Source organism: Chiloscyllium plagiosum, unplaced genomic scaffold (assembly GCF_037043375.1).
Source record: "Chiloscyllium plagiosum isolate Xiang-an unplaced genomic scaffold, Cpla_swu_hap1 HiC_scaffold_8, whole genome shotgun sequence".
NCBI lineage: Eukaryota > Metazoa > Chordata > Chondrichthyes > Orectolobiformes > Hemiscylliidae > Chiloscyllium > Chiloscyllium plagiosum.
Window position 1 is genome coordinate 47,379,283 of NW_028270146.1, and position 13,443 is coordinate 47,392,725.

A 13,443-nucleotide genomic window follows, 5' to 3' on the forward strand; every position below is an offset into this window, starting at 1 on the left:
TAACAGCAGCTGTCGAGTTTATGCCTGCTATATTTGACTTTGGAGTACATCTGATTCTTCCACTTCTAAGACCAGGATTTAAAGCCAACTTGTCAATTCAATTAAGTTAATTAAATCAAAGCAGATAAGTAGATATAATCATTTAAATGCCCATTCTCGTTTCCTTTTCTTTACCTCTGCTCTTTATCTATTACTAGCAGGCTGATGTGTAATATTTTACAAAAGAAGTTGAAGGGTTTAGCTTTGTTAATTCTTCTGCCCCCTTGAGTCCGAGAACAATGTCAATGTGAACTCAGACGCGGAGATCTGAGACTACATATTCCAGCCATCACATATGGTGGATAGATTACAGTTGCCCAGCATATTGTTAGCAATGAGGTCTGTAATAATCATACAACAGGCCTTTTTTTTAAATTGCCTCCAATGTGTCCTTTAAGCCCATGTAACAACTCAAAAGTTTCTATATGGAATGAACATAAGGCTTTTAAAAGTACTAAGCTTGGGTGGCTGTACGAAAATAGTAAAGGGAACTTGGTACCTAACAGATTTAGTTATGGGCATAAAAGAAATATTAGTTACTAAATTGCTAAATTATTAAACAAATTATTTTTAAAAATAAAATCTCCAATTAATTGACTACTGTCTACTTTGAAAGAACTTACATTTATGTCGTGCCTTTCATAACTTCCCAAACGTTTGAAAGTGCTTTGTAGGCAATGCTGATTTCTGAGGTCATTATTATAATAAGCTGCTATAATGAGAGAGAATCACTCGGCATCTGTGATTCTCTGGGTGTCATGCGCTGGTCCGTTGTCAATTTCAACATAGGCTGTGGGCAGCATTTTTAAAAACTTGGCTGTTATGAGCCGATCATGCCTGAGATTTGCAGATTGACTGTCAGGTGACTTACTGACCATTGCATGGATATTTTTTAAAAAACAAAACCAAAATGAAGGGGGTACCCTAAATTTAAAGTCTTCATTTAGTGTAGTGTAGAGATTTTTCAAGACCTCTTTTGTCACTCTGTGAACTGCTGGTTGCCTGCTGAGCCTTTCCTCTTACTGCAGAGTCTCACTGTAAGGTCACTGATCCTCACAGAACAACATTTTAAAGAACAAGCCAACATTTGGGCTGTAATTTTAGACTGTTTCAGAACTAAACAGCAGGCAGCTGAGCTCAGTAAATCATCTGCCCACTGAATATCTGACATTCCAGACTTCAACTGGGCTTTCCTGAAGCACTCAACCTGATGGATTTATTATTTCTCAAATGAAATCCTTGGCCCAGTAGTTCCCAGAGCAGGTTCAGAACTGGCGGACTGAATCTCTAACTCCAGCAGATTTGTGGTTCATTGGATCCCATCAGTGAAGAATCCTCATTTTCGATAAATATATTAAAAGAAAACACAGAAGATGCTGGACTTTCCAATGGGGGTCGGTCAATATCTGGGAGATAGTTCAGTTATTCTCCTTTATCAGAAATTCAAGACAAATGTGATGCTAATCAAGGAGATACTGTTGAATTAATTTAATAATTTATAGCTAGGATTGGTTATGATTTTCATGAATAATTGATGGGATTATGGATGACAATCCACAAAATACTGGGGAATGGCCTGTAATTCCATATTATTTGAATTTTTAAGTTGTCATTAGGCACAGGAGTACTTATGAGTGGAGGATAATCCCCAAGCTTCAGTAAAGAATATTCTTCAACCCTTTTATATATGGTTCTACACATAATAGAGAAGGTAGATTGCATGATCCAGCAACTGCAGCAGTCTGACGTCAGATCTAAAGAAAGAAAGTGGGCTTCTAGGTGGAACTAAAAGTGGAACGTTTGATGTCAGTGTTGTTTTTTGAAGGCTCACAACTGAAACATTATTTTTTTGATGCAACTTCATCCACTGATAAATTACAGCATTGCATGTTTCATTTCACAGTCATTGCTTTCAATTTCCATTCACCTCACTTATCAATAGTGCTGTCCCACTTTGTGCAGTACAATCTCTGATCATTGATTACCATTTGTAGGTTTCCATTCTGAATCACAAATATAATGCTGGACAGTTTACAATCTTTCAACTTTAACAATGTTTAAAAACATTTAACCTTCATCACTGTTCCCAATTTCTCTTGGATAGCTGTCTGCACCACAGGGTGGTAATTCTCTGTAAGTGGTCAGCATTGTGGGCTACATATCCAGGCTGCCACTGCCTATTTTATACTGTGTTTTCTGAATCACAGGAGTCTTCTATTTGTCAGGCTTTCCAAGTTTTCTTCCTCCTCTGTTATATCACTGTAACAATATAGACCTCCTTGTTGCCTATCACTTGTTTTTAATCTTGTCTGTAATGTCTCCTGGTTCTGATAAACATTATTGATGTGCAAAGTTAAAAATCACACAACACCAGGTTATAGTCCAACAGGTTTAATTGGGAGCACACTAGCTTTCGGAGCGACGCTCCTTCATCAGGTGATAGTCACTATCTGACCTGTTGGGTATCTCCAGCATTTTCTATAATTATTTTAGTTGCTCTCTTGAGCAATAAGACTGGTTACGCTGGTTTGGGCTTGACTTGACTTGGCTTAAGGCGTTTTTATAATATGTGAGCCCCACCTTAGGCTTTTGGTGTATAGGGATCCTGTTGAACTCCCAACTGAAAAGTAAAATCATTTAGAGTTGCCAACGGTAGATGCCCATGTGTTAATAGCCCTGACTGAATAATGGCAAGTTTATTTTTGTGATTAAATTCTGATGTATAAGGCATTTTATAAAATTAGTTTCACTGTTTTTCTTGAGTACTTTGAAACATTTTGTTTGTGTATCTCCAACCATGCAATGCACATCACAGAAGCACTAATTCACTATCTAATAGGACTTGATGTCAGCTGCATAAATAGCACCCTTTCCCAGCTCTTTTCCGTTCTAATGAAGAATCATTGCACTTGAAATTTAAACTTCTTTTTTCTCTCCATTGCTCCCAGGCCTGCTATATTTCTCCAACACTTTCTACTTTTCTTTCAGATTTCCAGCATTGAATTTCTTTGTTTCTATTATAAGACTGATGTTGTTTAGTTGCGATTATGAGAGACCATGGCCTCTGCACTAATGTTCCATATTTACATTGTCACCTATGCCTTTTAACTGCTGAGAGTCACAGATTGAATCAAGTGTCAGTGTGGGAAATGTTTTTCTTTCCTTGTGTTGAGTGCTGGGTTTCAGCCATTGTGATCAGGTCACCTGATGTTTTTAACATGAAGATGTTAAAAAAAAATAAACACATCGGTTTGGGATTCCCAAAAATGTTGATGTATTTGAACGTTATAAGCCAGTAGACCAAATCTGTTCCTTATTGACAGTGCAATGGTTAGTTTAAAGGACTGGATTACATTCAAGATATGACTATCCTTGACATTCTAATATCATAGCAAAAGAAGATTCCATATATTTTAACTACAACAATGTGTCTTTAAATCTTGAATGTTCTGTGCACCTCACCAGATAGAGCTACTACCAGTCAAACTGTGGAAATCGTTGGAGAAAATGTGGCCAGCGTTATATAATATTGAACTTGATGCCTTACACTGTTAGGTGAATTACACAATGTAGAGAATTTGGAACTAAGGAGCTTTCCTCAGCGTCTGAGTATTTAAAACAGATTTGCTCTGCATATCTGAGTGTTTTGATCAATAAAATCAAATGCTTTTAATTAATCTTTTGTTTTTAGAAGAAGCTTTCAGCAGAATCCAGCCAACATTTGTAAATTTGCCATGCTGCTTGGTAAAAGAGAGCCCCTGTTTCTGAATGAAGATTCCTCTGACTTTAAAAGGTTGCCAATAAAATGTTGAGCTTAATCTGCACTGAGACCCTAAATGCAGTGGGAGGAAGTGAGGACTGCAGATGCTGGAGATCAGAGTCGAGAGTGTTGCCATTCCTGATGAAGGGCTTGTGCCCGAACCGTGGATTCGCCTGTTCCTTGGATATTGCCTGACCTGCTGTGCTTTTCCAACATCACACTTTCTTGACCCTAAATGCAGTGGCTATTTTAAACGTCTGAGAAGAGTGTAAACATTATGTAGAATCTTTAAAATGATCCATGCCATTGCTTTGAAAATAAAAAAAAATCCTCATCTGTTTACTTTGAAACATAGGTCAGAAGGCCAATAGTTTAAAATCAATTTACTAGTTGTTTTATGTAAAGTTTATTAATCACTGATTAGTTTTGATAATGATTAGTCATAAATTACAGCATACTTCCCTGCATTTGACTGTGGATCTGTTTTTATTGTTTCAATTCAGAATTCAGCATGTGAATTTAAGAGCAGGCCAGCCACATGCTGGCTGTTTTTAAAAACTGTCAGATTTGCTTATGATATTTTGTGTGATTTAAACATTTGCCTTCTGGCCTATGCTTCAGAGTAAACAGATGAGCAATCTTTCTTTCTTATTTTCAAAGCAAAATGGATGCATTTTAAGAATTCTATATTTCCATGAGCTTATTTGGAGGTTTTAGCAATTGGTCGTAGTTTCATCTTTTTATTTAAATTCAGAATTGCCTGAATGATAACCTGGTTCCCCTTAAAATTAGAGTTGAGAGTTCAAGTCCCATCCCAGTCTTGAGCATAAATTATAGGTTTCCATGTCAAGCATGGAGGGCGGTACGGTGGCTCAGTGGTTAGCACTGCTGCCTCTCAGCACCAGGGACCTAGGTTCAATCAGGTTAAAACAATGACTGCAGATGCTGGAAACCAGATTCTGGATTAGTGGTGCTGGAAGAGCACAGCAGTTCAGGCAGCATCCGAGGAGCAGTAAAATTGATATTTTGGGCAAAAGCCCTTCATCAGGAATATAGGAATCCTGTATTCCTGATGAAGGGCTTTTGCCCGAATCGTCGATTTTACTGCTCCTCGGATGCTGCCTGAACTGCTGTGCTTTTCCAGCACCATTAATCCAGAACCTAGGTTCAATCCCAGCCTTGGAAGACTGTGGCTGTCTGTGTGGAGTCTCCCCATGTCTGGGTGATCTGGTTTGCTTCCACAGTTCAAAGGCGTGCAGGTCAGGTGAATTGGCCATTCTAAATTGTCCATAGTGTTAGGTACATTCGTCGGAGGGTCACTGTGGACTTGTTGGGCCGAAGGCCTGTTTCCACACTGTAGGTAATCTAATCTAATCTAAGCAATGATGCGATGGTGCCGGTGTTGGACTGGGCAAACAAAATTAGAAGTCACACGGCACCAGGTTATAGTCAAACAGGTTTATTTGAAATCACAAGCTTTCGAAGTGTTACCCCTTTGGCAGTGAAGTCACTCTACCTGATAAAAGCCCAAATAAATCTGCTGGGCTGTAAGCTGGTATCATATGACTTCTGACCATGTTCAAGCAGAATATCAAAGCAGAGGTTGCATTTTTTACTGAGACATTAAAAGAAGATGCCATCAGTCTGCTTAGAGAGAAAGCAAGAAGGAAAGAAAGACTTACATTTATATAGGACTTTTCAAAACCTCAGGATGTGGCCAATATACTTACAGTCAATTAAGTACTTTTCAAATGTAATTAGGGAAACACAGCAATCAATTGGCACACAGTATATTTCCACAACAATGATAATCACAGTGAATCATTTTCATGAGGAATGTTAGTTCAGGGATGAATATTCATCAGGGTGCTTGGGACAGCTTGCTTCTCTTCTTCAGATAGTACCACGAGATTTTTTTTTGTCCATCTGTTTTTAAGTCTGTCAGAAGATGGCATCTCCTGACAGTTCAGCACTTCCTCATTATTCAATAAGGTTTCAGCCTGAATTAGGTGTTCAGTTCTTTGAAGTGGGATCTCAGATAAACATTTGGCTCAAATGTCGATTGTGTGATTTTTGTTTTAAATTATATAAACCTCAAAAGATTATTCAAAGAAGAACAGTGATATTTTCCTCACCAATATTAATTCCTCCACTACTATTATCAAAAATCAATTATTTTGCCAATTATTCCATTGCTGTGAAAGTTAGCTGTTAAGTTTCATTGTATGGCAATAATGATTGGACATCAGCAAGGACACTATTTTAAGACTCTGATCATTTTCCTTCCACTGTTTGTCTTGAAGTCTTTCTACTAAGCATAGATAATCTTTCAGTTTTCCATCAGCATGTGTGTGGAAGTCATTGTTGATAGTTTTGTGGTATTTAGATTGAACATTCAGAACAGACACAGTTTTTCTCCACCTGTCATTGACTGTCATTAGGTGTGTGTCTTAAATATCTTGCTCTTTGTTTTGCCTCATGACATCTTTCAAATATAAGATGGTCCAATGTTTGATTCATCCTCTTTGCAATTACTTTTATCCAGTTTATTTTCCTTCATTTTCATTTACTTAGAAGCAGTTAGCTTTTTGACACAATGAGGAAATTCCAAATGATATTTTGTTGGTAATTTAATAACTAAACTATGGCAAGGAAAAACTGTTTTTGTGCCATTTTATTGGTCTTTAATCTGTTTTGACTGCAGTTAGCCAAAAACCCAAAGGATGTTATAAATTCGCATTTAAGATATTTTTGGGCATTGTTCCAGCTGTGTCATATATGCAAAGTATATATGTCTTGACATCTAAGAACTATTGAAAAAGTGGTGACACACCCTTTCTTTTTCTTCACTCTAAACTTGGGTTTCTTCATTATTTAAGAATATTGGTGTTCAATGGTATTGGTTTGTCCTTTTTGCAGCATATACTTTGCATATATGATCAGCCATTAACTGGATCATACTCAATCTTGTACTGAACTAAATTAAATTGTAAAGCATATGCCACAATCTCTACTTCTAACTTAGCTGATGTTCAGGTATGTTTGTGAAACTATTTGGATCATTCTTTCAGCTTTTTAACATCTCATCTGAACATCAATTAGAGTAATTTCATTTTTTAAACATTTAATTTTGTTTCATTAAGACACCAGTTGAGTGGGTACAGTGTCTCAAGTTTCCATGCAATTTGACCTATTTCTGCCAAATTATTACAATAGAAGGTATGACAATTCAGGCAAATTAATAGCTGCATTGAAATTCAATCCCAGCTTGCGTTTGTTCCCCTCATCACCAAGTTTTTGGTGACTTCCTTCCAGGAGAGAATTGAAAACTTTGTGGCATCAAACTGCCTGAAACAGTGAAAAACCCATGTCAAGTGATCATTCTATCTATAAGATAGCCTGAGGCTCCAGTCACCCTACTCTCAATTGGCAGATAAAGTCTTTTTATAGATTTTGTAAAAATTATCATTTTAGTAATCTCAGCAACTTGTGACAAATATGAAAATGTAAGTTCAATCTGGACTCAAATGCATAATCTCTTGTGAAGAGACAAATATTGCTTGCTGGTTTATGAGGGACTGTTTAGTAACAGTTTTTTGTCTCATTGCAGATTTTTGAGCTTCAGAACAAGTTGCAGGAAAAGTCTAAAATGATTGATATTATGTCAGCTCAAATAAGCCACTTGGAGAAGGAACAGAGTAAATTAGCACAGCTTGCAACCAAAAATGAAAGTCGACTTGGATACATGCAGGTAAGAGCTATTGACACAGATGAGGAATCCTTTGGTTTCTGCAGATCCCAGTTAGTGGGAGTGTCTTAATGGCCATGCCCAGGATATAATTTACTCTCGAAGGTTAAGTCAAAGAAAATCTTGACTAGACTCTGGTTTATCAGTCTGTTAGACCTCTTTTATTATGTTTAATCCTGGCGTCTCTACTTTTTTGTAGATTTCATTCTTTCTCCCATTTTAATGTATTTGTGCATTTACATATATTTGTAAAGAGCCACTTCTCTTTACTTCATGTGGAGTTTTTATAGATCTTCCTCTGTAGTTTGTTTTGCTTTTATTTCCGCTTTTAAATAATTAGTTAAATTATTTAGGGTCCAGTTTATTTAGTCTGTACTTGTGAATTGTGTGAATGTATTCATTCTGCATGTTTAGGATTATAGCCTGACACATTTCCCAGTTCTGGTTTGGGGGTTCCCTAATTTGGGTAGATCAAAGATTCCCATCAGAATAACCTGTCAGTTCTCACATACTCCTCTTACCTCATGGAGGATTAAATTTCCCTCCTTGTGATAACCAGCCTATTCAGTGAATTAAGTGTAACTTATTTTGCATTAAGTTGACTAGCCACAGTAAGTGAATTTATAATCTTCTATATCGACAGGAGCAATTTCATTTACCTCCCTGGTGATTCTGACTTGCACATCTCCATTTTTGAAAAGCTATTTAACCTTTCCTAAGCCATTCTACACAACTTAATCTCCAGACTATGGGTCAAACCATGTTTCTGACTATCCCAGCATGCAGATTCCCAAAAGCAGCAACAACCTTCAATATGCCATCTTATGTTTCCGCTATTACAATACAGCTTCCTTTTAATTAACCCTTGTGCCTATCTGTTTCTGACCTCTGGTTGATATCTGTCTATCAATACCACACCTGCCTGTTGACTGTCTCTGATTTGTCTTGTTTGGAAGCCTATTTTCCTCCTCATTCTTAATTATCTATTCGAAATGATTCTCTGTTGTTCTCCAAATATTTTTCATGTTTATCCTTGACCCTATGTGTTGCCTGTTTCTCTTGTGCCAGTAGGTTCTTTTTTATAATGAGGGACTTTCTCTTATTTATAAAATAATGTATTGGTTTCACACCATGCTACCAGACACTTTCACCTTCCCATTTCACTTTACACGTTGGAAATGTACCAGTGTATGTTATTTTGCCTCCTATCATTGAGTTTGGATCTAATTCTTGATGCTGCAGATCCTAGGTTCAGAGGGATGCTGATTCTCCCTGTCGTTGCTTCAAAAACAAATCCTTTACATTGTGTCAAATACCACACTTAATTTGCTGTTTTTGATTTTCTTTTTGCAGAAAATGTTAGCTAGTCAGACAGATAAGTTGATGAATATTGATCAAGCATCACAACAGACTTATCAGAAGCAGGAGGAGTCTGTGAGAGAGGTGAAAACTTTGGAAGAATCTGTAGACAAGCTCCAAATCCAACTCCGACAGCTGGAACTAGCGGGCAGAGCTGGTGGGATGGCCACAGGAGCAGCAAACCTGAGTGAGTACAGTACCAATACCCCATTTCCCATATCTAATGTCAGCTGCAATTTAGGAACAATCCGACTGAGCCCATAATTAATGTTGAGTTCACAGCCTAAGGGATCACTGACAATGTGGCAGTCCTTAGGGTAGTTCAGTAAGTTCACTAAGTTCAGTAAAAATAATTTATTTACAGGCGGGATCTGGCAATAGCATTGGTTGTGTTGCAGTACTTTTTTTTAAAAAGAAAAATGCTTTTATTGAACTGCTGTCTCCCTAATCTGGAGTGAGCTGTTATAGAATCATACAGCATAGAAACAGACCAGTCGGTCCAACTTGTCCATGCCAACCAGATATCCTTAACTAATCTAAGCCCATTTGCCAGCATTTGGCCCATATTCCTCTAAACTTTTCCCATTCACATACCCATCAAGATTGCTTTTAAATGTTGTAATTGTACTAGTCTCCACCACTTCCTCTGGCAGCTCATTCCATGCACATAGCACCCTCTGCATGAAAATGTTGTCCCTCAAGACCTTTTCAAATCTTTCCCCTCTCATCTTAAACCAATGCCCACAAGTTTTGGACTTTCCCACCCTTGGGAGAAAAGAACTTGGCTATTCCCCTCATGATTTTGTAAACCTCGGTAAGGTCATCCCTCAGCCTCTGACGTTCCAGGGAAAATAGCCCAGCCTATTCAACCTCTCCCTATAACCCAACCCTGGCAACATCCTTGTAAATCTTTTCTGAACCCTTTCAAGTTTAACAACTCTTAACTTGTTTCCAATCACAACCCTTATCAGATTATTCTGCTCAAAATTGCTTGGTTCAAATAAAAGCTTTCTATGTTTAAAATGTTTTCTCCCTTGCAGGTGCATTGGATAACCAAGTAAAAAGACATGGCAGCCTTCTCAGTGTACATGATGTGCGCTTAGCAGATATGGACCTACGCTTTCAAGTGCTCGAAACGGCAAGCTACAATGGAAAATTAATTTGGAAAATCCGAGATTATGCACGCCGAAAACAGGAAGCTGTTAGTGGAAAAACATTGTCCTTGTATAGCCAGCCATTTTACACTGGATATTTTGGCTACAAGATGTGTGCTCGGGTTTACCTCAATGGAGATGGCATGGGCAAAGGAACTCACTTGTCGCTGTTTTTTGTCGTTATGCGGGGAGAATATGATGCACTGTTACCGTGGCCCTTTAAACAGAAAGTAACTTTGATGTTATTAGATCAAGCACCGACAAAAAGCCATTTAGGTGATGCCTTTAAGCCAGATCCCAACAGTAGTAGTTTTAAGAAACCAGTGGGAGAGATGAATATTGCTTCAGGCTGCCCACTCTTTGTTGCACAGACTGTTTTGGAAAGTGGGACATATATTAAAGATGACACTATCTTCATAAAAGTAGTTGTTGATACCTCAGATTTGCCAGATCCATGACCCATGAATGTGTCAAACAGGAGGAAAATTACAGTTACACAGGGGGTCTGCCTCAGTGAAGTCCAACATGTTGATTTTCAACAGAAGGGCATTCCTCCCCAGATGTCTCGAGCTTGAGTGCTTCACTTGACCATCTGAAGCTCAAGAACTTTGCCTCTCACACCAAAAGAGGATATACTGGAATGACACCAATAACTATATAATGTCAGCATTTGGTGGTAATTGTTCATTCTGTGGGGTACTTCAGCAATAGTATTCTGAAGCGATGACCGACAGCATTGACTGTCCAGCTGAATCGAGAGTTGCTGCTGGAACCATGAAAAGCTCTGTAGCATGTTGTTTGTTAGCATTACAATCTGGGGGTTCTGTATGCTACAGCAGTGTGGCCAAATAATTGTCGATGTGATTGTCTTTTTCTTTTGTTTAGCTTCAAGTTTAATAAGATTTAGATTCAGAAATGAGTTAAGATACAGGGAATCTCCAGCATTGCAACAATATGACTCCAGTTCATGGTCTGGAAAACTCCCCAGTTCCAATTAGTTGAACTGCTGTGAGTTGGTGGGAGGAGTGACTGAGAAGAAACCTGTAAGATGAGAGAGAGTCAAACTGGTTCCTCGAGTTTTGTGTAGTCCTTCCTGATTTAAGGAGAGGTTATTTTTAAAAAAAAAGTTTTAATTGAATGGAAAATGGAAAAATGTTTAGATCAGCTATTGGGGTATCAATACACGTAGTTCCTTTACATATTTGTCCTGAACAAATAAATCCTAGAAGTAACCATCTGATCAGTTACTCAATTTGAGAATTCCTGCATTACTAACAGGGTGTACGGTGAAACACAGTGACATAAATTATTATGTAATTTGGCTTCAACAAAGAAGTAATGAGTCATATTTGGCCTGCCCATTAAGTCAGTTAATCAGTCTGTTATCATTGTATTCTTAATTGTCCTAGCTACATTTGAGGAAGGAGTTCTACATTGTTTGAGTTTAATTGATTCAAAATGTGTAACTGAAGATGTATTTCCTTCATTCATTTTTGGCTTGCTTCAGTTTCATTCAGACAATGCCACAATTCTACTGTCAATAGTCAATTCCCTGATGACTAGATTGGTAAATGCACTCCATCATTTGGCATTAAGCCTATAAATTGGCAAGGTTCCTGATCGATCCCTGGTGTGTACTGAATTATCTGATCAGCAGTGCAGAACGGTTGATTGCAATGTTGTAGCCTGAAATGGTAAGAAATCGGTTGCATCAAAGCTCATTGATCCAGTTTTCTGCTGGAAAATGTAAATATCAGTGCACTTGGGTATGAAGGCTTTTGTGATGAATTTGCTGAGTCTCATTAAAAAAAAAAAGAACCATTGAATGAGAACTGATAACACAAGTGGAACTACCTCAAGTGAGGGGATATTTATTTTAAAAATCAATTATTGTCTTTAGTAAGTGATTTAGCACACATTGAGCATCAATGGGAAATGGCCAATAACATTGGATATGTCCGAAACAAAACCCTCAAAAAAAAACTGTTGGTGCTGGAAATCAGAAACTTAAATGGAAATTGTTGGGAAAACTCAACAAGACTGGCAGCATCCCTGGAAAGAAAGCAGAGTTAACGTGTTGGTTCCAGTGGTGCCCCTTCAGAATGGATATGTCCTATTCTCTGTGTTACAGTGAAAACTCAGCAAGTATTTAAAGAGAACAAGAAGATAATGCAAAATGTTTCATTGTAAATGGAATTTGCAATATTAACTGTTGTAACTTTGTCAGATTTTACTGTAAGTGTAAAGACAGTTACAAAAGTGAGCATCGACGATTTCAATATTGCAATACCTTTTGATCTGAGGTTTGACCATGAGGTTTGCAGGAACCATTCCAAGGCAAGAAGTAATGTTGGGACTTACTCTTACTTGTTGTGGTGTTCCTTTCACTCTTGCTTTATGTAAGCATCCAAAATTAGTTTTTGTTTGACCCACCAAATTACTGTAGTGTTTACTGCAAATCCACCAGAGCTATGACATAATGACTAGTGTACAGTAAGGTTTTGATTACAACACTGTACTAAATCAATCCATGATGTTCTGACCCTGATTAAGAATGGGTCGTTGGGGATTTTTTTTCAATGGCTCTCTGTTGTAACGCATTGTATATGGTGAAAAGGTTGTCACCTGTACTCTGGTGTTTATTTACTTTTGTTTCCAGGATGAGTCTCCATTAACTGTCCCTCCATATTCTCACTCTTAAATCTGTCTCCCTCATCCAGGTGGCAAAAACACATACTCATGTTTACAAACTGTTCTCAGGACAAACGAACTAGATTTTGTGCTAGATTTGTAGGGAGCTCAGATTTAATGTGGAAATGTATGGAGTTAGGAATTGAAGCTGGAATCCTGAAACCCAGACAAAAGAATGGCATGTGTGCAAGGACCTTGTCAAGAATGAGCTGATGAAACTGTGAACGCTTCTGTCACGGCCATGTACCCCTGGATACTGTGTTCAGCTCTGCAAATCTAGAAACCACAAACATTTCATAATTTTGAATAAATTATTCATATTTTTCAGGTTATTGCAGTGTTTACCTTAATTAATTTAACATCATTTTTAATTTTACTGAAAATTATATTATTTAATGAAAATTTGTTGTCTGGCTTTTTATTATTATTCATATTAGTCGGAACCGTGGTGTTACAGAGAAAGAAGATTTTATGAAAATATCTTGTGAAATCTTCATTTCTTAGACACCCTTTTGGTTGTGAAACAATAACTTTGAGAACAAAATTTTATCCTTCCTGGAGAAATGCCATTTCAATAAATACAGAGATATCTCTGCTCCACTCCTCCACATATCATACTTATTCATGTACTCTGAGCAGCAGAAGAACAAAAGCTACCTGCATTTTGATACTTTTTACACAATACAACATCC

At 37.6% G+C, this 13,443-nt stretch overlaps 1 protein-coding gene across 2 annotated transcripts in view; it reads left to right on the forward strand.

Moving 5' to 3' along the window:
- Positions 1–13,083, forward strand: part of traf3 (TNF receptor-associated factor 3) — an 83,657-nt gene extending 70,574 nt beyond the window's left edge. For both annotated transcript variants that reach the window (XM_043697457.2, XM_087989787.1), the window contains 3 exons: positions 7,410–7,550; positions 8,901–9,093; positions 9,947–13,083. In XM_043697457.2, the coding sequence (XP_043553392.1) occupies positions 7,410–7,550; positions 8,901–9,093; positions 9,947–10,518 (906 nt within the window). In that variant the 3' untranslated portion in view covers positions 10,519–13,083. The remainder of the gene's footprint in view (positions 1–7,409; positions 7,551–8,900; positions 9,094–9,946) is intronic.
- Positions 13,084–13,443: the final 360 nt, after the last annotated feature.